General features: G+C 42.0%; 1 protein-coding gene across 4 annotated transcripts; it reads left to right on the top strand.

Moving 5' to 3' along the window:
• eml2 (EMAP like 2) lies at positions 1–26700 on the top strand. Of its 4 annotated transcripts, XM_047594406.1 has the most exons (23): positions 180–287; positions 5037–5061; positions 8757–8984; positions 9087–9204; positions 9372–9473; positions 15792–15820; positions 16220–16349; positions 16518–16667; positions 18139–18208; positions 18982–19092; positions 19173–19268; positions 19972–20106; positions 20208–20307; positions 20440–20594; positions 20773–20898; positions 21702–21833; positions 21940–22007; positions 22145–22233; positions 22328–22425; positions 22643–22730; positions 22845–22940; positions 23808–23938; positions 25310–26700. In XM_047594406.1, exons 3-23 carry the CDS (start codon positions 8783–8785, stop codon positions 25433–25435), a joined length of 2352 nt encoding a protein of 783 aa, XP_047450362.1. In that variant the 5' UTR covers positions 180–287; positions 5037–5061; positions 8757–8782; the 3' UTR covers positions 25436–26700. The 4 variants fall into 4 exon arrangements, with proteins under 4 accessions (XP_047450360.1, XP_047450362.1, XP_047450361.1 ...); XM_047594404.1 differs by lacking the exon at positions 5037–5061 and having other exon boundaries at positions 1–287; XM_047594405.1 differs by lacking the exons at positions 180–287; positions 5037–5061 and adding an exon at positions 4171–4326.
• The last annotated feature ends 771 nt before the right edge of the window (positions 26701–27471 follow it).

Raw genomic sequence — 27471 nt, 5'->3', positions numbered from 1 at the left:
CGAGTGAGGCTGGAGAGGGAGTAGAAGAAGGAGGCAGGTAAAGGTGTGTGCGCATGTGTGTGTGTGTGTGTGTGTTTGCATGTTTATGAATGTGGGGGAGACAGGCAGGGGCGACGGCGTGAAGAAGAGACGGAGAGGGGTGAAAGGAGGACAAAGGACCCGAGCGAGAGGAGGAAGAGTTGGAGAGAGGGAAGGAATAAGAAAAGAGGGAAGGATGTCGGAGAGGATAGCTTCGTGTGGGAGCCTGTGTGACAGCACCAACCTGCTGCTACAGTACTGCAACAACGGTGAGACCCTCCTCCACCACTTGATCACACACAGCAGGAGAAAGACATGTCTGGGAAATAAAAATACAGAGGGTTAGCCCTTATTTTGGAGCAACATGTTTCGAAATGTCACCAAAACAAGACAGAAAATGCAGGGTAATATGGTATTTTGCTAATGAAAAATAATAAGTGTCATTACACCACCCCAATATCGCTTTGATATGTGGTTTAATTTGTTTAATCCTCATAGTATTGCGTTACATTAAATATATTTCTTCATATCCTTCATTTATTTGGACGGTTTTTCCTTCATTCATCACCTAACATGATGATGATGTGGAGTAGAAATGTGTTTTCTGTTGCCTTCTGTATATATATATGTATATATATATATATATATATACATACACTTTAGGGTTCAGGCTGATATTTGCATTTTTTAAATTCATCAGCAGGTGTTATTGCACCAAGTGTACTTTACTTCTGAATTGCCCTCTGTTCCACGGCTGCAAAACACATTTCACTCGCCTTTGAAACATGAAATGGAATTTGAATGATGACCTCTGATGGCCATTTAGTTTCCTCCTCCTCTTCCCCCCTGCTGCGTCGCCGTGTGCCTATATCTGCCACATCCTGCTTAACAAATGTAATGCAAATACACTTATGCTGCTGCCATGCCAGATCATATCTGTGGTGACAATGGAGGATTGTGACTGATGCCTCTCCAGCTGTTATCACACGTTATCGCAGCCAGGGGCGATGTGCATGTTAATACAGTCAGTTTAATGCATGTAAGCTGATGTTGTTATCTGAGAGGAGTACGTGTTTGTGTGTGTGTGTGTGTGTGTGTGTGTGTGGATTGACATGCTGTCCCTGCAGTACTTCACAGACAGCCATATTGAGCGGCAGGTGGAGAGACGGTGAGGGGTCACGGGTGTCTGAGCGGAGCTGTGATCTATTTTATCCAAGATGTTTCTGAATGCGTTGGTACAAAGTCAAAATGATTTCATTTAAACTGATGGAAAGGCAAAGCTGCATGGCTCAGGTGGTTTATAGAAGTGAAATTAAAATCTAAGGTAAAAAAAATGTCATGTGTTGGCTTGTTGAGTGACAGCTGGTCCTGCAGTGAGGCTTCAGCTGCTCAGCTTGGCCGTTTTATTTATTTATTTTTTTTTTCAAGGGGATGATGTCTGGCTTTTTGTCTGGCCTTCAAGTAATTTAATTAAAAGTGATTTTTTATTTTTTTTATTTCATGCCAAGTTAATTAATCTTAGCTTAATTTAAGGCCTTGCATTAAAACAGTACTTCCACCTCACGCTTCACATTTACGCTGGTTTTTACGCTCATGTAGAAGGAGTTTCATTTTAACTCAGAACTGGAAGAATTTGTGTTCAGAGGACAAAACATCTCGGTAAAACTCTTCAGATGAGTGTAGGAAAATAGGCTGTATGTGGCATTTCCAGAAACTGTATTGATGCTGAGGGGGGTCAGAGGTCAGAGGTCACGCTGCTGCTGCTGCTGCTGCTGCTGTGAAGGATTCAGCATCTTATCGTTTGAGACTGAACTCGGTCTCCGTTCTCACTTTAACCCCTCCCTGCCCTGTCACAGTTTGCCCACCGCGCCGCCGGCTTCACATCCAACCAAACACGGCTGATTTAAACACCTTAAAGCTGTGAAATTGGCTCGTTTACTATTTTAAGCCTCGTGTACGAGCTGTAACTGCGTGACAAGAAGCAGGGATGCAGCAGTGAAGCTGTGTTTTTAGCCATAGTGGATCAGGTCTTACAGGAACAAAGCCGTAAAGGTTCTTCTGGAAGATGAGAGAAATCATTCGTACACTCCAAAGTGCATCCAGCTCAGATCAACAGTATGTATGTTGAATTATAACATTACTTGTAACAATAATGGCGTTTTAAGAGTGTGAAGTGGTCAAATTGATGCTGAAAACAGGAACTAGATAGTCTCACCCTGTTTTTTGAAGAAAAATCAAGTGAGTTTCTTCTTGCTTTGTTTGTGTCCTTCCATCCACCTCCCTTCTCTCCCTTTCTTTAGCTCTGTCTGTCTGTCTGTCTTCGTCTGCCATCTGTCGTCTCGCTGTAACCAGAGATCCTGCAGGTTGGTTCAGACCTGCTCTCCTGTGCCTTCTGCTCTCGTATCGAGCCAAAACCCGTTCGCTTTCTCCGTTTATAGTTTTTATAGTTTTATTGTGCTTCGCTGCGTCCAGATGTTCTTTGTTCTTTTTCGTGCGAGACAATATAATGAGGCGCATAAGCTTTTCTCTGTGTTGGCAGGCTTCGCGGATTTATCTAAGGTAAACTCCACACACTGGGACTCCAGGCTGCTTTGTTTAAAGCATTTTAAACAATACTGCACCAATTGTGTCATGGTTGTAGTGTTTCATATACTCCTAGCAGTGTTAGAAACATTATTTATCTTTGCAGTACGTTTGTACATTTAGAAGCAGCTCACACATTTAACTCATCACCGGTCACAGATTAAACTTCAGTGCACTCCCTTCAGACTTGTCGTCACTGGTGTCTGCAGGAGGTTTGAAAAGGTTTAGTTTTTTACACCAGGAGGCCATGGAGACTAATTCTGAATGATGCTCACATCCAGAAGAGAATTTGCATTTGAATAGTTGTCAATGAACCATTTTCTTATCTACATCCCTAATGTTGTGATTTGTCTTTGCAAGAGCAGCGTTTTTAAACATAAGTCACGTAAGTGATCACACTTGGACCGTAGTCACATTTCAATGAGACGCCCTGAAACCTGCAGAGTGGCATCCGAGCGGAGTCGAGTACAGTCTGTTCCTTCAGCTGAAGATTGAGACGAGTGAGGACTGAAGCAGTGTGTGGAGTGGCACAGCAACAAGACCTGTCAGTCAAGGCTGCTGCACAGCTGTGATTTATCTTTGTTTAGCGTCGATGAAAGAAAAGAAAAGAAAAGAAAAGAAAAGATTGCAGTGGAGTGAGCTGAAAGGAAGTGTGTCAGCGTCAAATGTTCATCAAAGGTTTGGTAGAATGTTAAAACCAGCAGAGTTTGTCGGTGTCTCTGTGTGTTCAGTCCCTCTGTGTCTTTCTCATGTCAGATTTTCAGATTTTCATCTCTACTCTGATTTCAGCCAGTTCAGTCATTTGATTTGAGCAGATTTTACACTTGAGTAAATACTACATTTAGGGAATCATCTGTGGATTAATACCCGACTGTGAACATTTACAGCAGCAGGCTATCCCCTTTTTATTCTGTCAGGGACAATGCACGCTGATTAACATCACAGTAAATGTGCCACTGTTAGCCAAATGGCTAATCTCCAACCATTGTTCAACTAGCCAGATGTTCCATTGGTAATTAAATCAACAGTTGGAGCTAGCACTTGAGGAAGAAAAACAATTAAATTAAAAGGCATGAGACGGAAAAACAAATACAGTCTTTGCAAAACAAGAGAAATGGAACATTTATGATTAGTTTGAGGGAAGAGGGATGATACAGAGCAACCCTGCCTCGTGTCATTTTATGTGTATGCAGTAGTCTTTCTGTGAGTGTGTGTCATTGATCCCGGGGTAGTTTGGCTCTGCAGCATCTCTTCCTGGTGGTGCCTGGCTGTACAGATGCTGATGCAGAGTGTGTGTGTGTATACGTGGCCGTAAGCCAAGCCCCGCCCACTCTGACTCTGCTCTCTGTGCCTATAGCTAATGAGACAGGAGGAGGAGGAGGGATGCAAGGGAAGAAGGAGCAAAAGAGGAGGGATGAGAAGATGGGGAGGGATGGAAGGAGGAAGAGGGAGTGGTCTGGCAAGCGAGGAAGAGAGGAGGAAGTGGAGGCGGAGGAGGGAGTGGTTGATGATTTGTGTGTGTGTGAGTGAGAGAGGGTGATCCAGCACCGGCCACAGACGGGGAGGGGAGGGAGTCAAGTCCAGAAAGCCTTTAGGGGAAGGAATAGTGAGAGCGAGTGGACGGCCTGACTGACTGACTGGGTGTTAGCGCTGTGGACTCACTGACTGACTGGCTGGTTGATTGACAGGAGGAGTGACCAGGCCCTCAGCGTGGCACAATGGCAGGTAGGCGAGACGAGCTCCACCTTCACCATCACTTCACCGCAGCATGAATATTTCAGCAGCCTTCACTTTTCTTACTGCCCTGCGATAAAAACCTCCCACTGTCCAGCTCACACACACACAAGCCCACAAATACACGCAGGTACACAACCTCTGCGTTTCATCATCCACATCTTTCCACCTCTCTTCTCCTCCATCTTTTTTTTTTCTTTTTTTACTCCCTCGCTTCTGACTCCTCCTTTGTGTCTCCCATGTCTCCATCCATCCCTTCTTTCTTTGGCCTCCACACTCACCGGTTTTTCTTCCACTTCCTGATATCAGCCATGTGTCTGTGTCAGCGTCACATCAGCTGCTTTTTAAGTAACGCTTTGCGGTGATGTCTGTCTGAGCTGTAATATAAACTGTGTGTGTGTGTGTCTCCTGCTGAATATCAAGTAGACGTGGTCTCTGGTTTATTAGGAGAGTAATGAAATGCCACTGAGGTGTAACCACTGTTACTCCGTGTGTGTGTGTGTGTGTGTGTGTGTGTGTGTGTGTGTGTGTGTGGGTGGGGATAACTCAAGGGCAAACTGAAAAGCAGTTGGCGCTGCAGAGCTTTTAAACAGGTGTCCTGACAGCAGAGGAGGTGAAGGTGAACCCTGCTGATCCCTCCATCTTTGATCACTCTTTCTCTTTCCCCTTTTCTCTCACTGTGTCCTTTTGTTTTTCCTTAGTCTGTAACAAAACAGAGTGATACGGGTAAGTTTTAGCATGTTAAAACGACAAAATATGGAAAATGTTAACGTCATCATGTTTTATTTTGTTTTGTTTATGTTCTGGTCTGTGTTAACGTTCATTATTCAAGCGTCCTCTCACTAAAAGCTGAAGCTGTGAACGTTATAAATGAAAATTAAGACACAGACGTCACCTCACATTAAAACACAGGAGTGGTGCACGTTGGTTTTGTGGCTCACAGCCTTGCACACTGAGAATAAGTGTGACTTATTCAGTTGTATTTATGTAATGTTTAATTTTTTATCTTGTGTGTGCACTATCCTTCACTCTGCCTGTCGCTGCAGGCGGATAAATAACAGATTAATCTTTAATTAAATCTTATCTATTCATTTCTATGCATGTTAAAGTTAGCATAGCACGGCAGCTGGATGGCAGAGATGTGTTAAAACCCTCTGGTTTGAGGAACAACTCTGCCTTTTCTCCGCTGACTCCATTTATTTGTCATGCACCTGTCAAATCAAAGGTAAATACATGCATATCTTTAGTTAGTGACTCTAAAACCCTTCGAGTGGTCTCACAGTGCAGTTGAACAAGTGCTTTGTAATCGAGGAGATGTGTATGTTTTATAGTGTAACCAATGAGTTGAGACACATTCCTCTGTGTTTGCACGCTCACTTAAGTTTGCATATCCGTCTCTGCAGCTTAGATAAATACAATGATTGCAGTCATCAGTTAAAAGTTAGTCATTCCTCTCGCTGTGCTCCCGCCTCTTCATCCTTTCTCTGTTCCTTTCGCTCTCCTCCCACCTACAGTCTGTCCTCTCGGTTAATAACTGTTCCTTTTTGCTCACTCTCTCAGTTTTATTTGTACCCGCTCCCTGTAATAATGTAAAACAAGCAAAGGATACCTCTCTGTCATTACTAGATGCATTTTGTTTTTATTTAAACTGATGCATTGATTCTGCATCAGGACGTTTAGATCACATGATCAGTGATGTCATGGTTTTAGAAAGCTGTAGCTTTTTTTTTTTTTTTTAATAAATAAAAGGTGGTTCAATAATCCCCCTCTGAAACTCATATTGCTGCCGGTTCATTGGACAGCTCTGTCATGCAAATGTCCCCCAAGCTTGATGTTTGCATGTAAATCTGAAGCTTTATTTCCCTGTGACCCCTTCCTGTCTCATTTGACTGTGAGATATGATCCGGTAACGGTAACAGTACCCCCTGTGTCCCCGGCTCAGCTTACGCTGCTGAGAGTGTCGAACTGACTCGCGCTGACCTGTCAAATCCCCCTTTTTTGTTAAGTTTTAAGTTGATGCACACAAAGAGCAGGGGCTTAAAAATAACAAGGAAAAGGAAGGAAATTCACCATCCCATGAGTCGAATGAGTTGTTGCCTTTGTTTATTTTTAGGTTATTTGAGGTTATGCAGCTTTTTTTTTTTTAGCATCTAGTCTCTTCTGAATGGTTTTAAGTGTAGTAAAGTACGGAAAAATGGATTTTCAAGTCTAAGTCTATTTAGTAGCTGCAGGTATTGGTGGCTGGTATTGGGAGCAGATTCAGATTCAGTGTTTTTCAAATGTTTTTCAAATGCTGAATGGATTAACCTCATAATAACACGATTCCCACCTCACCATTGCATCAGATGCCATTAAATAAAGAGTTAATTGATGAGTCTAAACACGAAAAATAAGACTTTCACGTTGAATAATGAGGAATCTCCATCCCAACTCCGACTCTTGATATTACCCGATATAGCTGATATCGACTCCCAGCTTGAGTTACAGTCTGTGTAGTATCAGATCTATAATGGAGCTTATATATATAAAATATACAGGAATCATATTTTTCAGAAAGGAGATATCGTCCACCTTTTGTCTCAGCATTTGTAATTGGATGAAACCTCTAACCCACTCTTGATGTAAATGTGTATTTGTGGTTATGAGGACAGAGCAGGGACAGTTTGTGTCGTGTCAGAGTTTGAGATGTTCTGTCCAGCAGGGAAAAAAAATAAAAAATAGTTTCTGACTTTATCAGTTGTAATCTGTTGATGTAGGCCGCGGATAAATAATCTTCACTGGGCAGTTTGCCCGCCTGATAATCTGGTCAGCCTCTGATGAGGTCACCGTGGTTGGTGGGAGGATGGTGAACGATTGGACTGGAAAGAGTCCAATATGAGAGGAATAAAGGCAGCAGAGCACAATTCATTATACGCTGAAGTTTTAAACATAATACACACAGTGTTGTTCAGTTGTTGCAGCTTAGAGTTTATTAAAATTAAATAAATGTTTTCTCATGCAATCGAACGCCAGATGCCTCTGAATCTGAATCAAGCGATAACCTCCAGGTCTGAGCAATGAAGCTCATAGTGCAAAAACTGCAGTTCATCGAGTGGCCACTAGAGGCTCCAAAAGGGACAAATGCCCTTAGACATCCATGTTAAAAAGACCAACTTTACAGCATTATTAAACATGTTTACAGCCTGGTACAGAAAAACAACCTTGGTTTTATTAGTTTATTTCACTATTGACAGTTTTTTCTAAGTCATTCATTTAAAATTCTGCATAATTAAGAGCGTTCCTGCTTTGAGTGACAGGTAAGGGGAGAGTTGGGTGGGCGGATCTCAACATCCGACACGACCCCCCCATGTCCATATTTGGAATATCTGAGTGCAGGCAGAGTAAAGCTCATCCAACATGGCGACCACGGGCTCCACCCACTTCGGGCTTCATTTTCGAGGTTCAGAATCTAATATGTGATGTCACGATGGGTTTGTTCACAGTATAAACAGTCAATGATCTGAACCCCAGACTGTAGAAAAAGTGGAAGGCATGACAGCCCTACTGAACCCTGGGATACTAGTGTCAGTGTGGTCAATGGGAGGAAGTGGAGACACGTTGTAAATTTCCTCTTTTGTCTGTGTTCTGAACTATTGTGGATCAGCATCCTCATTTTGCAACTAAACTTTGCCCCATGAAAAACATTCTTTTTTTATTTGGTAAATATCCAAACAGATCAGATGTATCCAATAAATGACCATACAAACACCAGTGGCGCACACAAAACCCTCATTTGCATACGGCCGTTTGCACACACTGTCATTTACCCAATCAGTCCAAGTAAATCACCCACAAACTGCAGTTCCAGCTCACACGCAAAATTCCATATTCCATAGTCTGTCTGATTTCACTGGGCTGATCGTTCTATTTCTACTTTCCTTTTTTTCTCTTGGGCTCATACACTGGAACTAAATTATTTAAACAAGCCGAGAGTCTTTTATGCTGTTATCCCCCCTGAGAAACTCAAAACCGCTCATTCACAAAGCAGCAGATATCCATAACACGCACTAAAAGCAGCTGTTTGTGTTTACGTCAAAGTAAATGGATCCAAATGTTCAAGTGTCCAAACATTCATCTCAGTACGATTATTATTTTTGATTCACGCATATGGATCACTTCATAAACATCTGTCTCTCACATTTACAGTTAACTTGACTCCATATTTTATAGCTGTCAGCATTGCTAAATGCTTCGACTAGACTAGACCTTCATATCAATCAAACATCTTTTTATTCTGTCATCTATTAAGGATGTGATATATTTTTGAGTATTAAGTTACTCTTCTGAAGTAATGTCACCACTCATCATGTTTCCATCGTGAGCTTTAGGATTCATTTAAAGCTGAGATCTAACCTGAAGCTCTCTGTCCTCCTCCGGTCCAGATGACACGGTGTCGGCCAGCAGTAACATGGACATGGAGGACCGGGTTTCCCACCTGGAGCAGAGGCTGCAGCTGCAGGAGGACGAGATCCAGCTGCTGAAGTCTGCTCTGGCTGACGCCCTGCGCCGGCTCGGCTACTGCGAGGAGCAGAGCCAGGGGACGCAGCCAGGGGGCGCCCATGCTGGAAGGAGGTCTCTGGCCTCCACAGCCTCAGCGCCACCTACCAAAGGTCAGCGAAGCACCTGGAGGAAGGAGGATGAAGGAGGCTGTTCAGCTTTCTCATCAGTCTTCATGTGTCTGAAACATGTTGCTGTGGTTTCTCACCTTTCAGTGCGTCAGCTCCTGCAGGCTCTCCCCTCCAGACCTCTGAGCAATGGCTACGTTCAACAGAAACGCCTCCTCTCCTCCCCTTCATCTCCAAAGAAAGAGGTGCTGCAGTCCATTAAGAGGTATCATACAGTGAAACTCTGGCAAGAACAGATCTTCCACACAACTGTTTCCATTTTAGTGCATTTACACTGAAGGTTAAAGGGGCCGATTAGTAATGCTGGTTTTACTTTTGCTTACGTACTGATCGGTGATTTTACTCTGATAAGACTCCTCTCCTCTACTTTAGGAAGAGTATGTCCACAGAGCGCCTCACTCTGGTCAGGAGGGAGATGGCAGCGGAGAGTCGGAGTCGAACCACCTCCTCCAGCAGCTCCACAGGTGGCAAAAGGTAACAGTCCCGTCCTGGATAAGGCGCTTTATAAATCACTTTATTATTAAAGATAAGTTATTACCAATAAAATAGAAGACATTTACAATAGTGAAAGTCAAACCACAGTCCTTTATGTGTGTATAAAAAGACTAAATTCAGGTCTTAATGTTTAAAACTAAATACATTTTTCAAATCAATCTATACAAAAGTATCACACGCACACAAATACCACTTTGACCATTCTCTGGTACCTGGGATATTTCCTGTAACTCGGTGATCTACAAAAAAACCCCACAAAAACAACAAACAAAGAAGCTGAACTCTCTCCATGTTGCCATGAAAACAAACTGCCTAACGAGCTCCAGTTTGTGTTGTGTAGGAGTTCAGTGTGTCGCTCTGATTGTTCTAATGAGCTGTTCTGTTTGTCCTCTGTCCGTTACCAGACACAGCTACAGTCAGTTTGAACATATTCTGAGTTTGTTAGAGGAAAGAAGAAGAGTGCTTTTTGATTTATACTAATTTAAGCCTTAAATCAAATTAAAACTTATAGAGAACAGAGTCAGTTTGTCGTGACTCATCTGACTCGGACACGAAGGCAGAGAAATGCACGGACGCTTTTGGAAACTGAAGCTACTGAAAACAGCCCACAGCGATTCTGCACCGCACCATGTTAAACCATCATCACGTGTAGTTGTTAAACTTCCACAGTCACCTCTACACGTCACCATGAATTAGGTTCCACAGCTAACGAGCTGCTGTGAGTCTGATGGACACTGAAGTATCCACGTGTCCGGATCAAGTGAACGAGCACAGAGGACGTTCGTTATTAAAGTTTCCTTATTAAAAACACAAACATATATTTCATTCTTTTTGTTTTTCTGACCATCTACTTATCTTTAGTTTTTTGTTTGTTTTTTTACACATTACAGTATCTGTCTCCTGAATCTGTCTTTCCATTCATTGGTATTTCATCTTTTAGAGTTTGCTTTTTATTTCCTGTACTATTATTTTATCCCCTTTACATTTCTGCTCTGTTACTTTTATTTCCTTTCTTTCTTGCATCATCCTTTCCTTTCCTTTCCTTTCCTTTCCTTTCCTTTCCTTTCCTTTCCTTTCCTTTCCTTTCCTTTCCTTTCCTTTCCTCTCTTGCACTCTCCACTTCTCTTACCTTAACTCCAATCCTCTCCTCCCCCTCTCCCCTCTCTCTCCTGTCTTTCTGCTGGTGGGTCATATTTCCGCCGGTTCTTAGTATGAAGGAGGTGTGTTTACCGGGTAAAAGGGGTAGGGAGGGGGGGCGTGCCTGCATGCCCAGGAAGTGGGCTCTGATTGGCTGCCAGGGGCTTCAGGCTGAGCTAAAAGTTTGCTGAGTGAAGGAGGAAGTCGGTGTGTTGCTGTAGCTGTAGGACAGGACAGAAACCGCTCCGACTGCTCACCACTGTTCACCACTGCTCACTACTGTTCACCACCGTTCACTTTTCCTCTAACGGAAACACTGCAGACATGAAGAGATCGTCCAGGTAAATATCTGCTTTACAACAAATAGTCAGTGACTTGCAGAGAGTTTCTGTTGGTGGAGTTCCTATTGATTCATTGCACAGAAATGATGGTTTTGTAATGAAGGGAGGTGTGTAGCTTTAATCTCTGATCAGAGGGTTGAATTTAAAGTTAATCTGAAAGTGTTTTTTCGTGTCACGCCCTGTTAGCGCCTCAACTGTTTTAACGTTTTAATAGATTATTGATTGCACAATGAAGTTTGATTCAGTTGTGTCTGGTTCAGGATAGCGTGAGGAAGTGCAGCGGTTTTTCTGAAACCGTTGTCACGCAAACAAACGTCTGATGCCGTGTGTGTGTGTGTGTGTGTGTCTGTCTGCAGGGATGTGGGGAGGGGCAGCCGCATAGTGACATGAATAAAACAGAAACAAGATCCAGCTGTGTTAGGGGACCAGGGATCAGATAGCAGCTCCGAGGAGACACAAACATGCTGAAATATGTTATTTTGGACGTGTTCCAACTTTTAATTATGTGGTTTAGACGAAAAATAAAACGGGAGTTGCTTTTAATTTCGCTCAGAGGTGAAGAATTACCATCCACTTTTACTGCGCCTTCTCAAAACCTGAAATCTAACTTTTCTAAATGACTTTTTTCCGAGTCGACCTATCATACGTTGAGCGGAACATTGTGTCTTTTTAAGTGTTTCTTTTCTCTTTGAGTTTCTGACGACAGAAACGAACCAACGCGTCGCAGACATTTGTGTCTGGTTATGAAACACACACACACACAGAGAGGCCGGGATGAGGGGATGTGAAGTGACAGAAGACCAGTCACGCTGCGCTCTGCGCATCTGTCAGATAACTGATTATTCTGTTAGAGCTGACAGATTCTGGCAGCCGACAGGACACAAGGACACACAAACACATGTTCTCCTCTGACTGCTATTTGCATTTGATGGTGCATCTTCCTTCCTCGACCTCGTCCAGATCTTACAAAGGACTTCTATCCAATGAGCAGCTGCAAATACAGAGTCCATGCAAAATGTAGGTGTTTTTACGACACTTTGTGGCCGCAGACCGGAGACTGTGTTTGCTGCGGGATGAAATGTAACGATTACTGATTCAGCTCCGCTTGCAAAACCACTGATAACATTGATCAGACCTCCTGCTCAACATGCAGCGAACGCACTGACCACAGATCAGATGGTTGACAAGAATTCTGCAGCTCAATAATTAACCCGTTCAACATGTCTGTGCCTTCATGTAATAATATTCAGAAAATCTAAAGTCAAGTTAGTGTAACAACCCTTTAAATTTAACAAAGCTGTGAATATGTTTCTGTACAGGGAATAAGGAAAAGATTTCTATCATGTTCACTCTATTTCCTTTTGTTTCTGTTGAAAGGAAGTCAAATCTTCTTTTATTACCGTTGTGGAGTCAACAATGCATTTGAAAAGTTAACAAGAATAATTAACAATGAAAAGACTGACATCTTTTCTTTTATCAGTTAAATCCACTTTCACTCTCTCTGTTTTTCTGTCCGCACGCCACAGTGGTTTCAGAGGCGATTAGCCCGCCGCGGTTTTTCCTTGGTGCATTTTGTTTTCTTCATGAAAGTTGAGTGTATTGTGAAGAAAATCAGATACGTGTGTGTCCATTAGCCGCAGTGCTTCAGGCGTAATGGACCAGCAGATGGATAAACAGTTGAAGGCTTTCCACAGTTCAGGGGCCTGCAACCCATTAGTCAAACCTCAACATCCATCTCCTCACTGGCTCTTTCACTGTGGCTGTAACTGTTAGCCAAGTCATATTAAATATTTCAGTATGAGGAGGGATTCTGCTCAGTTACTGCACCTGTCTGCTGTTTGAAGGTTGTTCTGATCACCTGTAACGTTATATCCACATTTATTGAAGTGGTTTAATCAAATGTCAGAGCATATAATATAAGTAAGCTCTCTCTGAGGAATCCCAGGCTCTTGATGGCACTTTGCTGACACAATGGATGATTTTGCAGAAGGACCTTTTAGGATATTTGTTGCTCATTAATCTCATCTAATTCTTACAAGAGCTCTTTGTATTGTCTGAGCGCAGGCAGCCAGAAAATGCCAACAACACACTCAGTACTGCATGTTAATGAGGGATCTGTTTGTGCGTTCCCTCTCCCCCTGGAAACCCGGTGACTGGGTCTGCCGCCGCATGGGTTTTACTCGCCGAGTTATTTCACCCTGTCCGGCTGCCAGTTACCCAGAATGCCGTGCACTAATTACTGGTTCTGGATCAATCTTGTTCTGCCATTGGCCAGAACCAGGCCACACCTCATCTTCCTGGCAAACCACAGACACAAACACACACACACAGACAGACACACACAGACACAGTTTAAGAGACAAGAGGGCCTTTATGTGGCGACATTAAAGAGCCGACACCCTGCCCGGTGGCCTCCAGCTCTCCAGAGAGCCAGCAGACAGCGCACAGGTCCTCAGATCAGATGTCTGTTTGCTCTGCAGTCGCTCTTTTAATCTTCAGACGCTTCAAACGCACACACGGACGCTCTGATCCAATTTCTTTAACTGATTATGGTTTTTTATTTATTTATTTCGGATCCCCGTTAGTCACAGCCTCAGCAGCGACTGTTCTTCCTCAGGTTATAAATACACTTGGAGAACAACAAATTCATACAAAACAAAACCAACAATTATTCTAAATGAGAAACAAAATGAATAAGAGATTAAGTAATAACTTACAAATTACAAATAAAACATGCAGCTCAAACATAATTAGACACAATCTAAGACGCTGTAGCTGCATGCTTCACTAACTCAGAGATGTGTTCGTGTTGTGAGGCAGTTAACTCCCAGTTAAACAAATATCACAACAGGCAGATACACAAAGTTGATCCCGGTGTTTAAAGATGCTCTGAGCAGAAAGACGTTATATTTACAGTTCAGTGTTTCTCACAAAAATAAGACATTATTTGTAGTTTCCTCATAGCAGATATCTGTGTAGCTGTGGATTAAACCCACAGCCAGAGTAAAGTGTGTTTCCTACAGACGCTCATGAAGATGATGATGATGATGATGTTTTGTCTCCATCCTTCCTCCACTTGTGCTTTCCACAGAAATACTCAGGGAAAGTCAAATTGCGCTCTTGTGTCTCTTGTGTTGCTGAGCAAGAAGGAAAAAGCCTTCATCTTATCAGGCCTCACTGTAACTGCTGTTGCCACGGTGATATCCACCTGTCGGCTGAGGCAGCGCTTCGACGGCCTGATAAGGCGACTGGCCGACAGCATCCTGACGGGTCGGGCTGAGCTGGTCAGCGTAAAAGGCTCGGAGGGCATTTCTGATTGGTTGACAGGCGGCTGATTCAGGAACACGTCGACTCAGCGGGGCAGCGGCCGGTTCTGACTGACGGCTCTAATCAAGGCTTTTGGCAAAGTGGCTGACTCTGTGGCTGTCATTTTAAATTTAGTCACCCAACTTTAAATTATTAATGTTTTTTTTTTGTCTGCGTGTCATGTGGGATTCTGCGGCGCTGCCTGTGATGCTGAGCTCCGTGTTTGCTCGCGGTGAACAGATACTGTCTCCACATGTGTGTGGACACAAGAAGAAACGTCTGTTTACTTAATAAAGAGCGACTTCTCTTTATTAACCTGCGTCCACGGCCGCATGAAAGAGCTTTTGTTCGTCTTCTCTGTTCATCAAAGAAAATCTGAACTTTGTTAGTGGACAATACAGAAACCTGGACACAAAGAAATGTTATTTTTTTATTATACTATTGCCAGGGGGAAAAATGTGTATTCACTATGTCAGAATGACATCAATAGAAATAATAAAGCCGTAAAACTTGAAAGAAAGAGAAGTCTTTGCACTTGTTTGCTAAGAATTATTATTATCTTAATTAAACCAGACTGTCAGTGTCCTGCTTCCCCCAGCTGTTGTTAATATTCCTGTGGAATAAGAAAAACCTTTAGAAATAAAATGTAAATGAAACACTACTCTACCTTTTTCTATACAGCCTAAACAAATAACTACACCTAACAATACCCGGATTATGTAAATGTTAACGTTAACCAGCTACTGGCTTCGTAAAACACGAGGGATGAGTGTGTATTCAAAGAGGAAGTGAATTCATTTCTGTGAATCTGAAAAGAATCTCGTGCACTGTTTAAAATTGTTTGATGTTTCTGTTTCCATCTTGAGGAAAGTTACTAGTAAAAAGCAGGAGTGTTAAATATCAGCCACATCATTTTCCTGCTTCTTTCCCACTCTCATGGAGACAGGACACAGCTGCTGCTGCTGCTGTTGCTGTTGTTGTTGTTGTGTTATTATAAGCTCTCACGAGTTCCATGTGCTCCAGATGTAATCTTTCCAGAACCAGCCTCAGCTCTGAGCTCTATGTGCAAATACTCATAATACTAATAATAATAATTAGAAGTCAAAGTAGTTTTTATTTGAAGTGTGTAAATGATGGTTATGTTGGATAGTCCTCCATCCTCAGGAGGTTAAATGCTGTTTTTATGATGCACAGCCTTTGTGCCTTTGTGTTTCTGCTGACTCAGAGCCTTTGAGCTCTGCAGCTCCTCCGTGGACATCTCTGCTGTCCAGTCAAACTGAGTAATGAGGGCCTGTGGAGCAGAGAATAAATCATTTAGACCGGAACAACGTAATGGACAGCAACAATGTCTGGAGAGCTTTGGAAAATCCTTGCATTATACATTCTGCCTTTATTGTTTGAAGCACTTAACTGAGGCGTCGCTGCTTCTTCCGTCATACATGAGCGGAGGTCAGAGCCTGATCCACGTTTTAAGCTGCAGGTTTCATTTCATCTTTTCTTTCCTCTGTTTCAGCAAATCCAAAGAATGCACCTTCAATGCAGGTACAGCCGTCTTATTTGCTTTTCAGTTGTTTGTATTGTGTCTAATGACTGAATTAATTATTATGCCGTACCCTCCAACTATTTCGACATTTTAATTTGCTCTAAAGAGGATGAACAGTCTCTGATGTGTGAAACGCAATTAGCCTTCATTAGGTCCTCAAATACTCAGGAGGGATGTTTATCATTTCATTTTCAAATAATATTTCTCATTATAAATATGAAACTCTATTTGAATGATTAAAGAACTTGTTAGAAATACTGAAGACTAGAAGAACTACAGCACTGTCTCTTATTAAAAGGCCACATGTGTAGTGTCAACTCTTGACTTTTGTTTCTCTCTTCTTTTCTTTACAATAATCTTTTTTTTTTCTTTCTTTTCCCTCTTGCTGTGATCATCAGAGGACGCCTACGTGAGGATGTTCCTCCGGGGCCGTCCCGTCACCATGCACATCCCCGACCAGCAGAAGGAGAGCTACAGCCTTGACCAGAAGGTGGCGCTACCGGACCACAAGCTCAAACTGCAGTGGGTGTATCCTTGAAACTGAGAGGGGGCGACTACGAACAAACTAATGAAGCAGGACAGCGGATGAATGCATGAGATGTTAATTTCACTGATAATCTAGAAACTGTAAAAGCAGAAGATCCTGGCTCTTATAATATTAAATCCAGCTTCTTCCCTAACTTAAGCCTGGACCAGGTACGGCTACCGCGGCCGAGACTGTCGCTCCAACCTGTACCTGCTGCCTACGGGTGAGATCGTCTACTTCAACGCGTCGGTGGTGGTTCTGTACAACACAGAGGAGCAGCAGCAGAGACACTACCTGGGCCACAACGATGACGTCAAATGGTGAGAGGAGAGAACTTTTTCATATTTAACAAGGCTGTGCTGTGCAATGACCTGCAAAGAATGTCCTCTCACATTTAGTCTGGTTCTTCAACGTTTTTCAGTCCAGGGACCCTCAGACTGATGAAGGATTAAGTAGGGACCCCCTCCCTACTATATGTGTTCTATATTAAACTCAGCCTAGTGTTATTTATAAATATACATTATCATCATTTTGCATTCAAGTTCTATGTATTTTGGGATGTATTTACTGCATGATCAGACTTTGTTTTTATTGATATGAACCATTTTCCTTAATTTACCTTTACATGAATGTTACCAGAACATTACTGAATAAATATCAACAGAAGAAAAGAAGAAGGGCTTAGTTTTAGGGTCGAGAAGATTTGCAAGAGTCACAACTTCAGTGCAAAAGTGAAAAAAAGTGCATTATTCATTATTAACTCTTTGTCTTTTGAGAGCCTCCGTACAAATATCTCTTGTGGAGCGAATGCCTCTTGTCTTATATCATGATGTTGTTGAAGCCAGAGGAGGAAACTATGAAGAAAGAAATACTCAAATAGCTGATAACTATAGTAAAAATGTCTTCTGATAAGTTACGCTTTATATATTAATGTTTATGTTGATGCGAAGTTATAGATATTGCTTCCAAATGTTTGGCCTGTAGTGAGTATATAAAGAACATAATACAAAGTGATCTATTTTGGCCTCGGTAGTTGGCTTGGGAGCGAGCTGCACTGTTAGCTGAATAGGCTCTTGGCTAATTGCGATGGGGGCGGGGCCTACTGTGTACAGGAAGCTTAGATTGACAGGTCTAAGCTAGTGTGGCGCTCTGTGTAAAATCTGTTGAGACGATCTTCTATATCACTGAATGAGTGAATTGCTGACTGAAAGATAACGTCTTCTGCCTCCATTTATCCCTTTACTAAAATATGTTGAACTCATGTTAACTCTAAAGAGATTAGGAGGGTGTAGAGAGAGATTAGATTCTACTTAAATTCATTTTCTGCCTCTTCTCTTAGTTAGGGACAAATGACAAGCATTTCAAACTCCCGTCTTATCGCTTCTGTGTTTATGATTCATGAAATTTGTGGTTTAGTTAATGAGCAGGGATAGACATCCTGAATGAGCTCTGCTCCTGGAACTACTGGGATGTAAACAATGAACCTCCCGGGGCATGCTGGGAAAGCTCCTCATCTCTGCAGGGAAACAATCATGCTCTGCTCTCCCACGCAGTCGTATTCGGTTTGGAAATATATAAAACATTAATTCAGTAAAGTTTCTCTTATTGAAAGTCAGAGACCAAGAAGACCTTTTTTTTTGTCAAGGAAATAGGAATAAATTATTTCTCCAATTGCATTTACTTTCACTGTATTTCAATCTGATACAGTTAAAAAGGCCAGAAGAAATAACCGTGAAGTAATAATTCATATATTACTTCATATATATGTATTTTTTTTTTTAATCTTTTTAGTCTGACTGTGCATCCTGACATGGTTACCATAGCAACTGGGCAAGTGGCTGGGAACTCTAAAGATGGAAAGGTAATGTGAAAATCCCACTTACATCCTCCTACGGTTTGTTTTCCCCAGTTTACTCATTATATCTCAGATATATAAACATATTTTATTATATTGTATTGTATTTATTTTATTTTATTAAGCCCCATTCACACAGGACTAGTTTTATCCTGGGACCTGTAATAATTATGGAGGACGTCTGTGATCTTAATCTCATGCAACTTGTCCATGTCTGGATTTGTAAAGTAAAGCAAATTACCTTCCATAATTCTCATAACACAGAGCTCCTCTGATAAAACTAATCCAGTGCGAATCCGCATCTTTGTGATTTAGGAGCGAGTTTTTACTTTTTTGGGGACTTTTGTTTGATTTGCAGCTTTTTTCTGCCTCTTGTCACTTAAGAATATATTAGAACGCAAAGTTTAGATGTCGCTGAACTAACATGTGTTCATCTGTAGACGTGGAGCTGATTTAAATACTGACTGGTAATTTCTTCCCTGGGATAAATCATATCAAAAATGCATTTTTATCATCCATTACAATTTGCAAAGTAGTTAAACCCGTCTCTGACGCACAGTTGAGTGAGATGGAAAGTAGCAGAGCTATAGCAACGTAATGTAAATTAGATTAAAACTGAATTTGTTTGTCCCGTGCAAATGTGCAAACAGGATCCCCCAGGTAAAACCAGTCCTGTGTGAATAGGGCTTTAGTTGAATTATGTCCACAAAGAGTAAAGAGATTTGTGTTTGTAGTCATGAAATCAGTTTAACGCATCTGTTTCGTCTGTGTCCGCTCAGCTGCTCGCTCCTCACGTTCGAGTCTGGGACTCCGTGAGCCTCAACACGCTCCATGTGATTGGGATGGGAGTGTTCGACCGGGCCGTCACCTGCGTGTCTTTCTCCAAGTCGGTGAGTGGCACCTCCTCCCGTTAAACTCTGTTTTAAGTTCACATCTGCTTCACAAAAAAACTCCCATTTACTTATGTCAGAATGGCGGCACCTTCCTTTGCGCTGTGGACGACGCCAACGATCACATCTTGTCAGTCTGGAACTGGCAGAAGGAGAAACAACTAGCTGATGTCAAGGTACAGTGACTCTTGACCCAGTCAAGTTAGGTTCCCATGTTCCTCAGAGGACTTTTTTTTTCTTCTTTTCCTATTATTCTATATTTAAATTAAGGACAGAGCATATCAATGAACGTCATAAATAACATAAATATGCCAGATTGTGGCCGAGAGGCTGATTTCCATCTGTTGTCCCCAAGGCAGGTTGTTGTTCATAAAAACACATGAGAAAAACACATGAGAAAAAAAAATTACATAGAAGAAAATGTAGAAAATATCCTGGGAAGAACAAAAAAAATGGACCTAGCAATAAATACACTAACGATTTTAGTAGGACAAACAAATACAAGGAGAACCAAAAGTGACTCCGGAGTATTCATTAATTAGTGACCAAGACACGAAAAGAAAAGAACCCAAAAACTATTATTACACATGGCCTTATTCCACATTACTAGTACACGTATAACCTTCTATAGATGGAGGTGGATTATTCCATATGTTGCAATAATTAAATGACTGGTTATTTTGTCCAAGAGGGGTTCTTCTAAATGGCACCTCACAAAAACTGTTAACAGAGGGGTTAGTGCCTTGGTTTGAGTTAGTTGCTGATCTATATTTAATGAAGTCAGTGAGAGGGGGTGGAGCCATGCTGTGCCGCACCATGCAGGACTTTATATATTAAACAAGCAAGTTTTTGAAGTTCTCAAAAATCCTGTCCCTGCAGTGCTCTAATGACTCTGTGTTCGCCGCCGTGTTCCACCCCATGGACACCAACCTGATCGTCACCTGTGGGAAATCTCACCTCAACTTCTGGACCATGGAGGGAAACACGCTCACCAAGAGGCAGGGCCTGTTCGAGGTAGAGCCCTCAAAGATCCGTACAGCACAGGCGGTACACAGCGTCACTAAAATATACTGTTGAGGAAGAGACGGATGAAGTTATTTATTTTTTTTCTCTAGAAACACGAGAAACCAAAGTACGTGTTGTGTGTGGCATTTGCTGAGAATGGAGACGCCATCACCGGAGACTCCAGTGGAAACCTTTACATCTGGGCTAAAGGTAGAATCTACTAGTCACCCTGTTTTAAATTGAATAAATTAAGAGAAGCATGAAAATATTGTCATAAAAAGGCAATGGCATACCTGGATAAACACAACCACATGTAGTTTCATTTTTCCCGTGTTCTTCCAGGTGGTAACCGCATCAGTCAGGTGGTGTCGGGGGCCCACGAAGGCGGCATCTTCTCTGTTTGCGTCCTGAAAGACGGCACCATGGTGTCAGGAGGAGGGAAAGACCGCAAGGTGGTGCTGTGGGACCACGACTACAGGAAGAAGGCTGAGATGGAGGTGAGAGCGCTGAAGTGAACAGAAAGAGAGACGTCACGATGAAGACGTCGGTTATCATTTGCAAGCGATGTATTTGCAGCTTCTTAATTGGCCCCTGGGAAAAAAATAAACTTTTCTGAATCCATATATAAACACTTCCTTTGACCTTGTTTGTGTCTGTGTGTTTGTGTGTGTTCAGGTTGGTGATTCGTTCGGTCCCGTTCGAGCTCTGGCTGAAGGTAAACCAGGAGAACTGTTTGTGGGAACCACCAAGAACGCCATCATCAGAGCCGCCTTCCCTGATACATTAACTCCTATCGTACAGGTACGCACGCACACACACACACGCACACACACACACACACACACACACACAAAAAACGCACATTTCTAGATAGTATTTGTCAGCCCTAACATTATGACCACTGACAGGAGAAACAAATGGCATTTAAACCATCTTGTAACAAGTCAGTGTTCTGCTGGGCAACTTTTGGACCTGACATTCATTCATGTGGATGTTACTTAGACATGTAGCACCCACCTAGACCAGACCAGGTGCCCCCACCCCATCAATGATACCATCCCCAGTCTTCTGACAATATATGATCTTTGTGTTTATTTCACTCTGGATCGTCATTAGTGTTTTCTACAGTAAATTTGAACATCTCTTCTCATTGTCCCTTGACTCTGATTGGTCGATAGACGTGTCAGATAATTAAAATTGACAGTTGTATTTGTGTTTGTTGGTGCCAAAATGTGACAAAAAGGCACAATTGGTGGATCCGCCTTCACATAAATGGGCTAAAACATCTCTAAAATTGTTCAGGTTCACCTATTTACCGTCTACTTTTACTCATCAGATTTTAAATCACTAATTAATGTTTGAACTTGACTGCTTACCCACATATCAGGGGTGGTTTTTACTATAAATATTATTTTTAGGCAAGAATAGAAATTTCTATTTTCTACTGTGTTCCAGATGAATTTTCTCTGACACAGTAACATATACAGTATCTTCATTCTGACACGTTTGTATTCATACAGCCTTGGTATATCATTTTCACAGAGGAGGCACGGAGGGAGGCTGGGATTAAAAGGTTAATTGGTTAATTTGTTCATTTGTCCCAGGGTCACACAGATGAGCTGTGGGGTCTGGACGTCCATCCCTCCATGGAGCAGTTTGTGACCTGCTCCCAGGACAAACAGGTTCACCTGTGGGACACCCACTCCCATCAGCCCCTCTGGAGCAAGACCATCGAGGTGAGGAGGGATGAGGAGGAAACATTAATAACAAGAGCACTAGAACGTAATTAAATAATAAAAAATATATATATATAAACGTGGTATTCCCTGTGCTGTGCTCCAGGATCCAGGCAGGTCTGCAGGGTTCCATCCCAGCGGGGCTGTTGTGGCTGTGGGCACCATGACTGGAAGGTCGGCCTCTCAGACATATTGTTCCCACAGTTACACTTCACATCCTCTGTGTTTGTACTATTAGTAGCCACTCGGAGACATCAACTGTGCCCCCTAGTGGTCATTCTCCCCTGACGCCTGTCCTGTGTGTGTTGCAGGTGGTTGGTGCTGGACACCGACACTCGGGATCTTGTTTCTATGCACACAGACGGCAACGAGATCATCTCCAACGTCAAGTACTCTCCAGGTAAAACATCAGCTGTTCAGCTGCAGACACACTGCCACTATATTTGCAGAGCTGTCGTCATTTCTCTTGACTCTCGCTCTCGTTGTTCGTGCAGATGGCAACTTCCTGGCTGTCGCTTCCCACGACAACTTTGTTTACATCTACGCTGTGACGGAGAGCGGACGAAAGTACAGCCGCGTGGGCAAATGCACTGTTAGTTTATCTTCATCTCACTAAAAAAATAGAACTATTAAAGCAACTGCTGTAGTTTTTAGGTGTTTTTAGAGCTTTACACTCAAATTTAATGTATTAAAGGAGAAGATTCCCTCCAAAATAAGATCAATAACAAGGGAATCTGACTTTCCTAGAGAGTTTTAAACACAATAAAGCTTTAAACATAAATGTGCTCTGTGTTCTCCCTCTTCCTCAGGGCCACTCCAGCTTCGTTACCCACCTGGACTGGTCCAAAGACAGCCAGTACCTTATGACCAACTCAGGAGACTACGAGATCTTGTTCTGTAGGTCATCTCCTCGTTTTGTCTGCTCAGATATAATGTGTAGTGTAACCTTTAGATGTGTTATAGATGCACTGTAAGTATTCATTCTTTTTTTTTATTATTATTTGTTTTCAGGGGAGGCGTCTAATGGAAAACATGTGACCAACATGGACACAGTGCGCAACCTGGAGTGGGCCTCTTCCACCTGCACTCTGAGCTTCAACACCTTCGGTAGGTGGAGAAAATATACCCAGGAGTAATAAGAAACTCATCAGCCAAAACATTAAAACCACCGACAGGAGAAGTAGCTAACCTCCACGATCTTATAACAATGCCTGGCCTTCATTCATATGGATGTTACTTAGACTTGTAGCACCCACCTGGCCTCCAGATTCACTAGATCCCAAACGGATCAAGTATCTGTGGGATGAACCACAGAGGCCCCTCCCCCTTATGTCCAGTGGATTTGTGTTAATGACCTCAGGACGGCGCTTTTACGCACCCCTGAGGAAGATAAAACGCTACACAAACTCTCCATCAGTTATCAGGCCGATGAAAACCAGTTTTAAAGAGTGGGTTGCGCTTGTCGCTTCATTTTTTTTATTATTTTCTCTATCTTACTTAGTCCTTGTTTAAATATTTATTTTGCTTATTTGCACATGTACAAGATCTCTTCTGGGAAACCATTAGTAAACGGATCACTGGCGATTGAGCTGAGTGTTAGAGTTGTGTGTCTAATGGATGACTGTTTCTGATGTTTTATCGTGCTGAGAGCTGTAAACTGAATTGCCCACAGGGGATAAATAAAGTTTTCTGAATTGACCTAAGACACAATGCACAGATCTTTAGACATATATTCTTATATTCTGTTGTAAATCCTGCTGAATCAGGTTTCTTCTTTTTGTTGATGCTTCTGTTGAGTGACAGTTTTATCCTGTTGGATTTTGAACAAGTGTCCAGAGTGACTTTCCTTCAAACCAGCGCTCAGTATTTTATGTTTCACTGCAGCCGCCACCAGAACATGAAGTGAATATCAATGTGTGCCTGTCCATCGCTAGCTCCCCCGCCGTCTTTCTCACCCTTTTTTGTCCCTCTCAGGAATTTGGCCAGATGGAGCAGACGGCACAGACATCAACGCCGTGTGCAGGTCACATGACGGGTCCCTGCTGGCCTCTGCTGATGACTTTGGCAAAGTGCACTTGTTCTCCTTCCCCTGTTCTCAACCAAGGGTGAGTCCTGCTCACTCACTTAACCATTTGCGTGTTTGTATGCACATTTTTTTTGCACCTTTTTCAAATTTGCTGTTTCACACACACGCGCACATTGTTTTTTAACACTTGAGATCCGAGCAGCCACACGGCCCGTCTCCAGCTGACGTTCGTCGTTAAGTGATAATGAACGCGGTGAAAGCCAATGAAAGCTCAGCAGAAATAACAAAATACTCAGCCACACAGTGTTTAGTATCACATTACCAGACCTATAACGCTCACAATTTCTACCAGGTGTTTATTTCGTGCTTACAAACAAGTCTAGCCTGTTACACTTATGGTTTTTACAACTTTTCAGCCCAAAGCATTTAAGTGGAGTTGTAAACTTAATTGTCCATTCAGACGAACTGGCTCCCATTAGCACACACACACACACACACACAAAAAACAACAACTCAGAAGCTGCAAATAGTTCCAGCATGTTTTAAACAAGCTCGGGATGAAACTGAACATTTAAACATGTATGTGGCGGCTCAAACCAGATCAGCTTATACATCGATTTATTTTATTCTGTGAAGATTCATTAGCTGATGCATGTGTTAGGGAAGGAAGGAAACACATGAATTACACAGATTTTGCCACATAATCTGACAGATTACTCTTACAGTCATGTTTACCTCCATAGACAGTTTAATGTATTTATGCCATAGTTTTTTATTATTTGAATATACTTTGTATTGTTCTGTTTTTTGTTAATTAATTCTTTTGTTCTTGTGCATCATGCAGCTCACTTGTGATGAATCTCACTTTCATCTTAAATTAACTGAAACTGAGACTAATCCACTTTTCCAAATTGTTGTTGAGTCCAAATTGTCCTTAATTTGATCTGATAATCCACATTTTCTCCGGTCTCACTGTATTTATTGATACATTTCACTATGTTTTTGCCATTAAGGCAGTGACATCAATGTGTACCCTCTATAAATAAAATTATTTTAGAGTAGAATACCCTTTATTGTCATTATACAGTGTGCGATTGGATAACTTCTCCCTTTCAGTGCACAAAAAACACAAAGATTTTACATAATAGTGCAAAGAAGGTTTTATTTACAAAGATTTAAAAGCTAAAGTTAAACTACTAATAATAAAAAATATTGAAAATATACAATTTTTTTTTTTTTTAAGAAAAGAGACATAATAGCAGCATCAATGTAGAAGTCTATTATTGCACATCCTATATTATGTTGATTATTGCATGCGAGAGTTCAGAGTGGTGACATCTCTCGGAAGAACGTGTTTTTAGTTGATTCAGTTTTAATATACATATACAGTAACTCAGTCAACTTCTAACTAATTAATTAGCTTTTTTTTCCACTGCCTTCCTCCGCGCAGGCTCCGAGTCACGAGTACGGTGGCCACAGCAGTCACGTGACCAACGTTGCCTTCCTGCACGATGACAGCAACCTCATCTCCACTGGCGGGAAAGACACCAGCATCCTGCAGTGGGTGGTTGCCTAGGCAACCTCATCCAGCCACACATGTCTGACCCGGGGACCAGCAACATCTTCGACCTGTCACCTTCCTCCCACCTCAAGGGGGCAGCACCTCCTCTCCGTCTATTGGAAATTAAAAAAAAAAAAAAAAAATACACATAACTGGTCTAACACATAGAGATGATGAGCGTCACTGTAATAAATGAAAGTTTCCTGCTGTTTGTTACAGAATGTAAAGAAAAGTAGAAAGTGAAACTTAACTGTTCCCAGATATATATATATTAAAAAAAAAAAAAAAAAAACTGCTGAAATTCTGTCCCCAGCTGGATGTGCTGCTGGTGGCGCCCACACAATAAACCTGTGATTTTAGCATTAGTACTAACTGTGCCTAAACTGTACTTACTTTAACCCCTTTAATGGGAATTCCATCCATTTTAAATGACACGTTTGCGCCCTTAAAACCACAATCCCCCCCCGGTAGGAATGAAACCTGACTGAAACTAAAAGCAGAGTGCATGGAAATCAATTCATTTATGAAACAATGAACAGCAGCTCAGTCTGCAAAACGAGGAGCTGTGATGTTAAGCATGCACGATTGTGAATAGCAGCGTCGAAACCTTTAAACATGCACCCGGTCGTTCCAAGAGCTACAAATGAAAAGATATACGAGCTTGTGTAGAATGTAACCTAGAAAGACTTCCTAAAATTGGTGGTATTCCCCCTTTCTTTTTTTTTTTTAAACTACTAAACTCTGACCCCTTGGCCTCGTCATCTCCCGCCCCTCCATCCCTCGGTCTTACGAGCTCACACGGTGCAGGTTGTTTTAATGTGTTGCAGGTTTTCCGTTGGAGACTGTGAACGGTACTAAAGTGGCTGTTTTGTTCCCGCGCCTTTTTCATTTCACCCTCTGCCCCCCTTCACCCTGTCCCAGGCTGTTTCTGATTGTACTACTACTGCTGTAACTGTGCTGAGCGGACGCTAGATGGCGCTGCAGTACAAGAGAATGAGCATGACTGAGGCTGCCCTCATTCCATAGATGCTGTTAATGTTGCAAAAGGTCTCTAGAGTAAATATATATATATATAAATCTATATATATGATGCAGTATATCCGAGTGGCTGTGTTATTTTAATATTTAACTGTAACACTGATGGATGTTATTATTATTATTAATATAATTTTTCTTGTGGCACTTTTAGTGGTGGACAGAGGGGGAACGTAGGCTGCTGTGAGCTTGAGCTGTGCTTTGCCTTCTTCTGTTTTGTTAATAAAGTTTTTACCCAAGTGCTATGAAGGATCATTTTCTTATTTTACCAGATCTCAGCTGAAAATTAATTATTAACAAAAACTTTTTTTTTTTTGAAAAGTACACTTTGGCAAGTCATGATGAAGTGAGGTTGAGGATGTTGTGGTGACAGTTGTGTTGACAGTCAATATGTGTGTGATGGTTGTAGGTGAGGTGGACTACGGTCATTAGCTGGACTGTAAACAGGAGTTTCCAGTTACCTCTTTGAACCGCGGCCCTTGAAGCACTGATGAGTGTCGGGTACCATGATGCGACTGCTGTTCTGTGAAGACGCGTCTGTTGTCTTTCAATTCACCAGCGTCGTCTATATAAATCGTAATAACAGGTTCAAGTGGAAACGTGGAACTGTGTCTGTGTTTTCTTCGTGCTGATGCTGTGTGACGTGAAAGAAGAGCCTGAATTTAAGAAAACAAAGTTGTTGCTGTTATTCATGATCTACAGCAATCAGCCATAAGATTATGACCACTGACAGGATCGCGTTTCACGTTTGGACCTGACATTCATTCATGTGGATGTTACTTAGACATGTAGCACTGTAGCAATGACACTCCACACACACAAATAAACTTTACGAACAGCATCACAAGGCGTTGACCTGGCTTCCAAGTTCACTAGATACCAAACACATCTGTGCAAAATTTTAACCTCCACCTCCTTGAAAACACTCAAACATTGTTCCAAACTAGAAAAACTAACTAGTCTAACTAACTAACTAATCAGTTAAGAGGAAAAATAAAATTTTAAACAACCTGGAG

This window comes from Mugil cephalus, chromosome 9 (assembly GCF_022458985.1).
Source record: "Mugil cephalus isolate CIBA_MC_2020 chromosome 9, CIBA_Mcephalus_1.1, whole genome shotgun sequence".
NCBI classification, from domain to species: domain Eukaryota; kingdom Metazoa; phylum Chordata; class Actinopteri; order Mugiliformes; family Mugilidae; genus Mugil; species Mugil cephalus.
The sequence above is the reverse complement of the archived record's forward strand: the minus strand, read 5'-3'. Positions and strand labels throughout refer to the sequence as shown.

Excerpts from the sequence above, each read along its gene's own strand:
- eml2 (XM_047594404.1), top strand. The coding sequence starts at position 80 with ATGTTTATGAATGTGGGGGAGACAGGCAGGGGCGACGGCGTGAAGAAG. Across the intron at positions 19,269-19,971 it reads AACAACTAGCTGATGTCAAG|TGCTCTAATGACTCTGTGTT; the intron begins GTACAGTGACTC and ends CTGTCCCTGCAG. Across the intron at positions 20,899-21,701 it reads CATTAACTCCTATCGTACAG|GGTCACACAGATGAGCTGTG; the intron begins GTACGCACGCAC and ends CATTTGTCCCAG.